Here is a 12,084-nt window from a genome sequence, read left to right on the forward strand (position 1 = left end):
CTAAGTCTAGCTGTGTGGGAGTACACCATGTAAAACCGAAAGGTGCTTGCATTTCCAGACTATTTTTCTAGCCATCATATTTGCTATTCTTCCATCCTTCCTTCCACTGTCGTCTTGTCAGTTGTGGGTTTTGCAGATTCTGTCCAAATTAAAATATCTTGAAATACATTCATGTAATTAGACTAAAAGAGACTGAGGATCTCTAGAAAAGCATGGAAGCTTTCCACTGAGAGTGTGTCAAAATCTTTTCGCAAAATGACATATGTAACAATGATGCCCTTCTTAAAATGAGTAATAATTAACCAAAACAAATAGTTTTGGTACTTATTTCCCGTCAGGCATACCAAAAAATCTCCTCCTTTGGAAAGAAAATTCACAAACCCTCGCTGATGTGATTAGGCCACCTTTTCAGCTGAAATTACACGCCAACAAGTTTTAGGAACTAGCAATTTTGCTGTGATTAATTGAGGTCCCTTCGAGGCCACATAAAAGTCAACTTGTACACCTGAGTGCACTTTCATAATGCGCAAGTGTATTGTTAATGTCACTCCAATTATAGTGCCTGCCCATATGTGGAGGTGTAAAGCTCCCACTTTAGTTTTTAGCAGGGAGGACATTTTGGCATGGTCACCACTTTGGACTCAGAGTGCCAGCAGTGTTGAGCCAAACATTAAATACAGCCAATGATTGCACAGATAATCTTTTATAAGCCCTGCTCCATGCTCATCAAGTTGTTTTATCTGTATTCAATTAAGATATAAACACAGTTCAGCCACAATCTCTTTTAAAGGAGACTTTGCATGTGTTTTTGTTTCTTTTTTTCCTCTGGGTTTTGTTTTTCTCCTTTTAGCTGTGCTGTTTTTACTAGAAAATGACATTTTATGAACCCTGCGATAAGTTCCCAGAAATAATATTTCTATGAAATAACATGAAAGGTAATTACTAAGAAAATTGTCCAGCTAAAAAGCGCAAATCACAGATGCATCTAAAGGCACTTGCATCACAGAAATAAGACTTTAGGCCCATTTTAGACTTGACTTGGACTTGTGGCCCTACACCATCAACAGGCGTTTTCTTATGTTTTTCCTACTGACCCAACATAAACTGAAAAAAAGTTTAGTTCCCCTCGCGCTGCTATATGGACTATATAGTATTCACAGAGATTGTAAATAGTTTTGCCTGCACATTTTTGTAAGTTGTCAAATGTTGGTGATTCTTAAATTTAGTTCTCTGTGTTTATGCTTTGTAGGTCAATGGTGCGTCTGAACAACCATTTCTTATTGAATGCCTTTAAAATATTTATGGTTTTCAGCTTGCATGTATTGCTTTTCTCCTCTTGCAATATCTGGCTTTCAATGGTGCTCACAGAAATAAATCAGCCCCTTAAACATGATGGAAAACAATGAAAGTGACAGCACTAATATGTGCGTGCTTCTGTTCAGTCATGGGTTACAGTTTGACATACGCGTCGACTTGTAGAAGAAACAAAATCCCTTTTATTACACATTTTGGATTTTGAAAAATTTATGTTCAATGGGTCCTACTTGGGTTTTATCGCTGGATTTTGTTCCTCTTACATATGGTGGCCAATTGCAGCTGGACAGAGCCGAGGGAGTTGAAGAGTGGAGCCAAAGGGGAGAGTTTAGAGTCAAAAAAAAAAAAAAAGCTCCTTTCAAGTGTGAAGAAACATTCTTGTGTAGAATGTCAATATATATCTTTATGCGCTTTTCTTTCTACATTCTACTTCCTGTCTCTCCCTCTGCAACAATCACCTGTCATTCCTCATGCCATCTTTCTTTTTCTTTATTGTTCACCTTCTCTCCACAGTTTTTTTTTCTTTTTTTGGCCCGTCCTCTCATGTCACCTGTCATCCTCTTCATCCCCTGTTCTCTTCCCGCTGTCGGGATTTTCCTCCTGTTGAAAATCACACCCCCAGGTTCCGGCTCGTCCATGCTCGCCCTCCCTTAGGGGGTTTGCCACGGTGACAGGTTGAACGGATGATGGATGGGCTTCTGAGGTCCTCGTCACCTCTTTAAAACATCACACCCACTCGGACGCTCGGCCGCTATAATATCTCCCACTGACACATACTTACACAGGACATAACTGTGGCAAAGTGTTAAAAATTACTACTGATGTCCCCTGTCTCTTTCCTTTTAAGTACAACAGTTTAATCTTCACACGTTTTAGTTGCAACGAACATTCTCGGCACAATATGAGCAACTGTCTAGCAGTGTATTGCTGCAAAAATAGTCAGAGCCTGTGTCCAAGATATGCTTCAAATATTAGGTGGGCCCTCCATGGACGAGAGTAGTTGCTCTGGGATTTCCTACTCTTCTTCAAATAGTTTGAATGTTGGTTCCAATTCACCCTTGCCTTTCCCTCTTTTTGAAGAAATTTTGTGTACAAACGTAAAAAACAAAAAATCCTTTATTATTATTGGTTTTTTAAACAACCACAGTTTAATTCCTTCTTTGTGTCCACCCGCTTGGTGAATAAAGCTGTTTCTGATTCTGAACTGAGATCTGGGGAATTGGGGAATAAATTCAACACCTCAAACTCACTCCTTGTACATTTTTGTTTTGTGTCGGGGCAAATTATGCTGCTGAAATAGGCCGTAGCAGTCAATGAAAACTGGCATTACATGTATAAGGGAGTACATGATCTGGAACAGTGTTTTTTTTTTTTTTTTTAATAGATTTTGAAAACTGCACACTCAGAAACAACCCCACAGGTGATGCAGTTTTGGAATTGCTCTGATGCAGTATTAGTTTTCAAAGCTTCCTGAGATCTGTAGACTTGCAAATTTATTCAGCTTTTAACACATCGGCTTTGAGGACGCATTCAGTATTGTTCCAACGTGTAAAATATTATGAGCATTATCTCAGCACCACATTAAATGAACGGCTTATTATTTAACTGTATTCTTTAAGCTGAGTCGTTTTGATTAACTAAATCCTGCATTAGTATGAATTGAATCATGTCCCTCCTTGTTGCGTTACTTTGCATCATGCAAGAACCTTTACTTCTTGCTGACTGTAAAACCATTGTACGGCATTTTGAAACCGTAAGACTGCTGCGTTTTGCCCTCTGGCAGACTGGTAGACAATAGAAAGATATTCTGTAATTCACTGCAGTATTTTATAGTGGTGGATAAAACAATGCTGTTTGGGTTGCAGCAGATTGCTGTGTGTTCAGTGAACACACAGATAATTTTTTATTTATTTATTTTTCAAATCCACACGATGTTACTTAAAAACTTCCAGAAGCAAGTTTTCACTGAGTTACAGTCTGATTGAATAAAGCTTAGGAGTACAATGTGCTGGGAGACTGAGGATGGGCAGCAGAGCAGCTAGCATGGCATGGCCTAGAGCTGAACCACATGAAACAACACAACCACAGCTCCTAACGTGTTCTTTCTTGAATAACAATATGGATTATTTACAGCTGCAAGAAAGAGTCTGCTCTGTTTTTTTTTTTTTTTTACTTTAACCATCTAAAATGGAATCGCTAACTGGACATACTAGTGGTGTTTGAAGCTAACATCCTTCCTCGCATGTGACGAGTCAGTGAGTTTTCTGCTGCTTGTTGTGGATCTTTGAATGAAAGTTGTAGAAGTGGTGAGGACTACCACCCAGTCTGCTAGAACAACAAGATGCAAAGGAGATTTTGAGGGCAGACTCTGAAAAAGACACTGCTGACCAATAAATTGCACTGATTCTCATGTGGAAATGCAATACTCTGTCAACTTTACCTCCTCCCAAAAAGTTTTAAACATAAAATATTTGTTCTCTAAATGCTAACAGTCTTATTTAGAGCTGTAAAGACTTGTGGGTTGACACTATCTGAAAAGTCAATCCCATTTAGTCTCGTGTTAATAGGGTATTTTTCCCGCTATGCAACAGCCAGCTCATTTAGGCATTGCAGAGTCCTAACTAAAGGTGAACTTTTAGCCGCATTAAAGCTGCAGCTTGCGTTTATTGACCTTTTTACTCTCCCTGCTCTGATGCTCTCATTTTTCTGAACATCAGCAGTTATCTCTGCAGTTTATCTTTGGATCATCATTGCACTATAACGGTAGTGTGTTGAGACTTTCCTAACTTTCTTTTTCTTTACAGCTGATGATGGATGTGGAGGGACACTGCGGGGCCAGAGCGGGGTGATCACCACCCCCAATTACCCAGCTGAGTACAACAACAATGCTGACTGCACCTGGACTGTGCTGGCCGAGCCCGGAGACACCATCGCCTTGGTTTTCTCTGACTTTCAGTTGGAGGACGACTACGACCTGCTGGAGGTCAGCGGTACAGACGGACCTTCACAGTGGTAAGTGTTCCGCCAGCAGTGTTTTAATCACAGAAGGAGCTGAATAGTGTAAAAAAAAAAAAAAAAAGAATAAATGATCCCGTAGCATCTGCTTGCACATGGGCACCCTACGTGAGCATGAGCATTGCTTGGAGGTGGGTGGGTGTTAAATAGGTTCTGCTAAGCCGGATCGTCGCAGTGTCAAGTGTTGTGAGTTGTCTTTAAAACGAAATCGACAGATAACAGTAATTTGTTTGATAGGCACTTCCTAGCTTTCAAACTCCTTTGTGGCGTATCATATGTTTGGTGTTTCTAATGTGTAATTTGAACACTCCATCTCGGTCGCACACTCTTTCTCTCAATTACCGAGTCTCGCACAAACACACATGCTCAACTCCAATGATGAAGAGGCCGGGTATCCTGGCGTCAGTGTGGGTCTCTCACCATCTGTGGCAGCTCCTCCTCTTTCTGACAACTCTCTCAGCTCAGGAAGTAATTAGTGAGCTCAATTACCACCAGCAGCCTTATAGTGGTGTTTCATACACACTACTCTTTGCTCTCACAGTAACACTCTATAGTTCATATGGGAATGTGCACAGTAGAAACTCTACACTACCGGCCGTAACCTTAACCCATAAAAAAAAAAAAAAGCACCCTGGTGAAATATTGCCGTATGAATCCCTTCTGATGGACATCGAAAACCAGTGTCCCAACTTTTACTTTGGTATAATCTGTTTAAAGACTCGTATAAGGCTAGCAGTAGAGATAAAGAGACAGTGAAAGAGACTTTGAAGTCACAGCCACAGGCAGCAGTTTGCAGAACAATACTCCCAATAGCACAAACTGAGCTGTTAAACACAAAGGAAAAGAAAAAGGGAAGCAAAGATAACTGTTTACAAAAGACGTACATATACAGTACCTTCCAAATGCACCCACAACCTTTAAAAGTAATTCAGTGAATTTGATTTATGATCTTGATGACTGGTTCAATGGGAGAGTTTTGTTCATGAGAAACTCGATAATAACCGCTAATGTTCCCATTAACTTGAAAAGACAAATTTCTTGAAAAAGTTTGCTTTTTAAAAGAAAAATGAGGGGATGAACAATTCTAATTACTAAACAGTTCATGCAACACTGAAGTAAAAAAAAACCCACAAGCTCGGATGTGCTTTCTGCTAAAGCCACATTTCTAGGGCAAAGTGGGACATTACTATCTTGAGTTTCTTTTCACCATGCTACCTGATTTATTTATTTTTTTGTCACATTACACAAATGCTTGTAAACTGGATGCTGTGGACATGGCCAACACATTGGATCCATTGGGTATTTGGAAGTGACCCTCTTGCTCACGTAGAGAATGTAACATCCAGAGCACCTCCTAAAGTCCAAGCTTCTTTATCTTTATGTGCTTCTCATTGTAATACCGTGGTGAGTCATAAGCTGCGAAGAACCTCAGTAAATGGGCCTATGTATGTGGTAGTGATTTATTCTTTGGTAGAAAAAAAAAGGATGAGTCGTTGGAGATGCTGGAACGGTTCCTAGAGCAGCAGTTAGCTGCCTCTGCAGCTTTGGCCCCCCGATGTGCAGAGGAATGAAAACTATCTCTGCAATATGACAGGGGTTGACATAATGTCAGCAGAGATGTGGTGAAAGCTTTCAAGGCTCATGAATGCTGGCATATCGGGAATATCTGAATATATGTCCATAACTGTGAGAAATATTGAGGTTTTGCTTGTATAGCTGCTGTAGAAGATAATCTACGGCCCTGAATTCTCCACAACCTAATACAAAAAAAAAGCTAAACTTGACTGCCTTTGGTTATAATGGGCAGAATTACATTGAGTTTTGTCGACAAGTTCAAAACAATGTTTTTGTTGGTTTATCTTTGTATATCCCCATGCAATTTACGATTAACGTTATTATAACAAAGCAATCTGAAGCAAAGGAAAAATTTATTTGCTTATTTATCCATCTTGTTTACCAAGGAAATAATATTAAATAAACTTGAGTGAGTCATCTTGAATTACATCCTAAATTGGGATAAAAGTAATACAGTAATGTTATCAAGTTTTCTTGTCTTAATTTAAAATATGAGAATCTTCACTGTTGGAATGCTGACAGTGAGGTCGGTGGTGGTTTTTCAAGACAGTGAATCATCAAAAGATTGAACAATTTCAAAAACTACAACGTGAGAGGATATAGGATTTAGTTTCCTAGTGTTCGTGCCTGGAGGCACCATTAAATATTTATATTTGAAGCAGAGGTTGCATAACAGCTCTGAGTGGGGAAAAGTAGGTTGTTGTAAAACTCGGTTTTAATAAAACTTCAAAAGACATGATTAAGAAGTGGAGACGTGTAAAACTTGCTTTAACACCTTATATTCATGATTAGCACAGCTATGCTATGCTAGAGTGGCTATCATTACAAAATAGCAGTCTCAGACTGAACTCTCTTCAGAATTTAGAAAATTTAGCAGAATCCTAACTTTACTTTAAATTGAAGATGGTAAAGACTGACATTTTCATATCCAAGATTTTTCACACTAAAGTTAGATTCAACAGGACAGTTAAGCTGTGAGATGTTCTGCTCTTTCACAGCCTGAACAAACTGCAATAATATCTTAAAATGTTGGTCCCTAAATAAGCCACAGAGTAGTTTTTCTGAACACACTACTCTGATCTGAATATTAGCCGCTAATCTGCTATGAATTTATTGCTGGCTCCATGATTGTAAGCTTTGTTTGTTTTATGAAACGTGTACTTCCTGCAACTTTCTTTACACTGTCTGGTGGCAGTTGTATCATACTTAGAGACTCCTACTCTAAATGGAGTTGGTGCATTTTGAGGTTTATAAATAACTTAAAAGTACATGAGACGGCGCTATCAAAAAGATATCCTTATTTTTTCAGAATGGTTCAACAGTCAATTGGAGGCTGAATAAGAGAGCTAAGCTAAAGCAAAACCTCCCCAAAAAGTAAATGTCTGACTGTTGTCCATCTGGACAGTGTGGGAAACTGGGTGGAAAAAGAAGCTAAGGCAGGTTTGATGGAAATATTACGTCTGTTTCCTCTGTGTGCACGCCACGCATGATTTCATATTGAGTTTTTGGGTAACACGTTTGTAGTCTGCTTAGCCTCCTCACACTTAATGTTGTCAGCGTACTGATAGCCCAAGTCTAACAAGTGTTAGTTCAGAAACATAACTGTAAAGACAACCACTGTCTATTTTGCATATACACTTTGTGCTTTGTGATATGATAACAGGGAGAAGATGAATTATGAATTGGATCTCCAGTCTCAGAAAATTAATTTAAAAATGTAGCAGGCAGTCTTAAAATTACCCTAAAATAAATACAGCAATAAAAGAAACCACAAGCTCTAGGCAGACTGTAAAATGGAATACCACAGTATAATCAGAGGAAGGCTTAACAATATCTAATAGGCTGTTACAGTCTAAACTGAGTTTACCAGTGGAAGGGCCTGGTAAGAATTAGGGGGGGAAACAATCTGCCTCTATTTAGTAACATCCTGGTGGGATGTACAATGTTTTTTACACAAGAGAACACATTCTTGAGCCATTATACCATCTGTATCCACATTGATTTTTTCCCCCCATTCAGTTAAAGGCTTTGTAAATAACACTTATGCACATCAATTGCCAAATCCTCATTTGCCCACTTGCCTCTAAGTGAAAATCATAGCTATTTGACTTGCAATTTCCTTGGATGATCACTTGTTTTCCAAGGGAGTATAATGCATTTTCATCTTCCAGCAGTGTTCCCTTAAGATTTGAGATGCAGCTCCCAAAGCACCTTTGATACTGTAAATAGAGAACATCAAGTGCCTGATTCTGTACTTGAAAGCATTCTGAATACTGACACTATTTCTTTAGTTCTACAAAAGGGGAATTAACTCCCCCTCCCCCCCTAAAAAATAAAAAAGCTATCAGCAATACCACTTTACAAAAAGTGTTCTACAACAAAACTTTTATATGTTCTCATTTCCATTCTGCTAACTTTTACCAACTTCATTTCCCCAAAAGTGTTTTTTTTTTCTTCTTTTGTTTCCTGTTTTTGATGCTCTCTTCTCTGACAACACAAAGCTCCCTGGGTCAATGCAGCTTATTTATCTTTACTAGTAGATCTTAGAACCCAATGAGTTTTGATCTCTCTAGGTAGCTTCCAATCCTTTTTTCCCCCTTTCCTTTTAACACTATGCCGTACAGACTTGAGACACTGACATTTAGTCAGCATATGGATTATCCCTGCCGTGTTGCTATGTGTCATCTTGTCCCAGTGTGGGGAAAAAAAAGACAAAAAGACTATGGTTGTGTGTGTACAAGAGAGGTAGTGAGAAATAAAGACTTGTATTGGGAGCACAGAACAGTGGATGTATATTGATTGGCTGTTAGGTTTACTCACCTGAGCATGAATAGTCTGTTGAGCAGCAGTTTTTGCTATTTACCTTAACTTCCAAAAAGTGCTCTTGCAATGCAAGTAGCATTTCATATTTCTGAAGATTGATTCCTATACTCGGTGTGACCTGAATACATTTAGAAAGATAGGCTAAGGCTGTAAAACTGTAAGGTTTAAAAACTGCACAAACCCATTTGTCAAACCAGGCCTACGGTTTAAAGCAACTTTTACCGAGATGCAGATACCATGTCAAAGCAACTGGAGTTTATCCAGCGTTTGTGGAATAATGGATGGGTGCCCCAGTCCCCATGTTTCTGGTCTTCTACACTTCTTCCATGGTTAAAAGTAAGAAAGCTAAGTTGTTTGGTAATGTTTTTGCCTAGAAACATTATGAGGAGTGCGGAAACTATACCCAGATAAGGTTTTTTTTTTCAAAACCACAGTGTGCGAAATAGAAGCATTATGTCTGTCAAGAATCTACTGCAGGCTTATTATCCTTACATGTAGCCCAAATAATCAACCAACAAATATCAGTTGTACTTGTTGCTCTTTAAACCTGAGGATGAAGAAAACTACAGCAGCAATGTATGATGTACTGCACATTCAGCAACTGAAAGTACTCTCTTCCTCCTGGCATCTGTCAGTGGGTGGGATGTATTGAGCAGCAAGTGAACTTTTTGCCCCTTAAAGTCAGATGTTTTCAAAGCTGGGAAAATAGACAAGTGTAAGGATTTGAGCAAGTTTGACAAGGGTTATTCTTGGTCTACAAGGTTCATTGTCCATCAAGAGAGGTCCAAAGGAAAAAAAAAAAGAAAAAAAAGTGAGGTCTGGCCCAGCAGAAGAGCTAATGTAACTCAAATTACTGAAGACATTATTGCCGTTTCTGATAGAAAGCTGGCAGCATAGCAGTGCCTCTGAGGTTGTTGTGTTTGGGGTTTCATACAGTCCAGTCAGAGTGCCCATGCTGACCCCTATCCACCTACAAGAGAGCCAACAATGGGCGTAGACACAACTGTTATGTTTCTAAAGAAATTCTGGAAGTTTTTTAAAATTATTATTTCATTGGACAGCTGGATTTTTCATTTCCCTGCTCTGAAAATTTAAGTCATTTTATCCATGTGAATGTGTGGCAAACCTTGATCTCTGAAAAAATGATCACCCTTCACCTTCTGCTCTGCAGTGGGACTCCACAGTAGTGCTTGTCATGTCAAGCTGTTGGCTGCCTGATGTACTTTCTCTTTCTATTGTTGTACGGTCACACTGAGAGTGTTTGGAAGTGAGTGATTATGCAGTATGTCCGTAGACTGGGAGCAAAAGCATAGAAAACTGCACATGTGATTACCATACATTCTTGCCTAAAAAAGTGCTTTAGTGTACATTTTTATGCTTAGAAAGTGATATTACCATGCAAATAATCTTTTAATAGTGTATGACGGCGGTATTTTACATAAATGTGTTTTAAATAGCTACAGTGAGGTGGTCAGATATGCATTATTCATGGAATAAATGCTGGATATAATGCACATCTCACAGTTTGCTTTCTGTGCAGTCTGCAGGGATGAAGAACGTATTTTGCTATAAAGCCATACATATAAATCATAAAAACATTAAGTTGATCGTGCGTCTGATATTTCCTTTTCCCTTAGATGTCCTGAGTAACACAGTCTGTATCACCATGTCATTATGGCATAAGGAAAAACGTTGAGTTGACAGTCTGGCAGCTTCTAAGGTCTAAAAGTGAAATTGAAAAATATAAAGAAACCTCATGTGGGGGATTGTACTGACGTCACGACACATATCAGAGTCTAATATGTCAAAGAATATCGAAAGAAAAAAATCCTAAATCAACCTTTGATGGAGAACAAGTTACCAGTAATTTATCACACCTTATATTAAGCTGTGTTTAGATCCGTTTTAGAACGACATCGGGGACCAATGCTTAGCAGGGTTTGAATTCTGGCCTGGGGTTTTCCTGCACGCTATTTGAATGTTCTGCCTGTGCATGCGTAGGCTGTCTCCAGGCTTCCTCCTCCCACAGTCCAACAACATGACTGCTAGATTAATTGGCTCCTCGAATTTGCCCTTAGGTTGTGAGTGTGTGTGTGTCCTTTGCCGTCTGTCCCGTAAGTCTGTGTAGCTCTGTGATGCACCAGTGACCTGTCTTGGGTGTATGCTGCCTCTCGCCCAATAACCGGTGGAGATGGACGCCCTGCAAGTTAAACATCAAGTTCTTTTTTGTGTTTGGTTGTACGTGAATACAAATGGTCTAATGTTCTTTTTTTTATATAATTATTCAAATTCCGTTTTCTACAGCCATGGCTGACTTTATCATGACGTCTTGTATTTGTTCAAGAAGACTGAGTAGACACAATAAATCACTAAAACTCTGATCCACGAGCAACAAAAATATAATCCAGTTATTTCCTATGACATTGCTTATGAGTGTCTTCTGGGAGTTGTCTGAAACACCAAGGCATCACAGAGCCTAGTGATCCTTTTGAGACATCAGACATCCCAATATGCATTACAATTCAGACTGCTCATTGGAGTGGCTGACAACACTCCGTACAAATGCATTGAAGAACTCTCCATCAAGTTCCAATCATTCACCTGGCAGCCTTTTGGATCCCTGCTAGACAGAGGGATTTATAGACAAAATAACAATACATCTTGAATGCTGGCTAACTCTGGCATAATGACACAACAGTAAATGCATTTACTTTTGTTTGTGAAAAGACGAAAAAAAAAAGTCTGCTTTTTTTGCTTTGAGGTTGCATAATGAACACTATATGTAGACAAGTTCATCTTCTGGTGAACTATTCGGCGCCGACGACAGATTCTCTTAAGTCGGTCTGTTATTTGTGAAACATGTACTTGATTTGTGAAAACCAGAAAACAGAATGAATGTTCAAATCCATTCTGATTCTTATAAATATAGTATTCTATGGTCTTATCTGAATGTATGATGGATAGTTAAAGTGATTGACCGTATGCCACACTCTGCAGGAATGGCAGAGAAATGTTGTTGCTGGGTTTCCCGAGAGTGAACGACGATGTCGGTGCCTCAGCTGGGTCACTGCTCAACCACAACACTAATCTTTACAATCTCCAACAGCCCCTTCTGTCAAATGAAAATAAATCAACATGGAGCACAAACACACAGGCACCTCATGCAAAGCTTTCGTGTTGAAACGCTGGTTTTCTCGACAACAGAACAAGCGCATTTCCACATATATTCATTGCAAATCAGTTTTACTTTATTGATTCAAGTCCCTCTGTACCATCCAGAGATGGAAATAAAAATATGTTTTTTTTCTTCCAAACCCAGCTGGTCTTTTTTTAGTTTTATTGATTTTTGACTATATA

The 12,084-nt window shown here is 39.1% G+C and overlaps 1 protein-coding gene across 1 annotated transcript in view; it reads left to right on the top strand.

Annotated features, from left to right (window-relative positions):
• Positions 1-12,084, top strand: part of csmd2 (CUB and Sushi multiple domains 2) — a 245,362-nt gene that overhangs the window by 72,752 nt on the left and 160,526 nt on the right. The window contains exon 5 of the mRNA XM_017307349.1: positions 4,119-4,326. Coding sequence (XP_017162838.1) covers positions 4,119-4,326 — 208 coding nt within the window. The remainder of the gene's footprint in view (positions 1-4,118; positions 4,327-12,084) is intronic.

The sequence above is a fragment of the Poecilia reticulata genome, linkage group LG11, assembly GCF_000633615.1.
Source record: "Poecilia reticulata strain Guanapo linkage group LG11, Guppy_female_1.0+MT, whole genome shotgun sequence".
NCBI classification, from domain to species: Eukaryota; Metazoa; Chordata; class Actinopteri; order Cyprinodontiformes; family Poeciliidae; genus Poecilia; species Poecilia reticulata.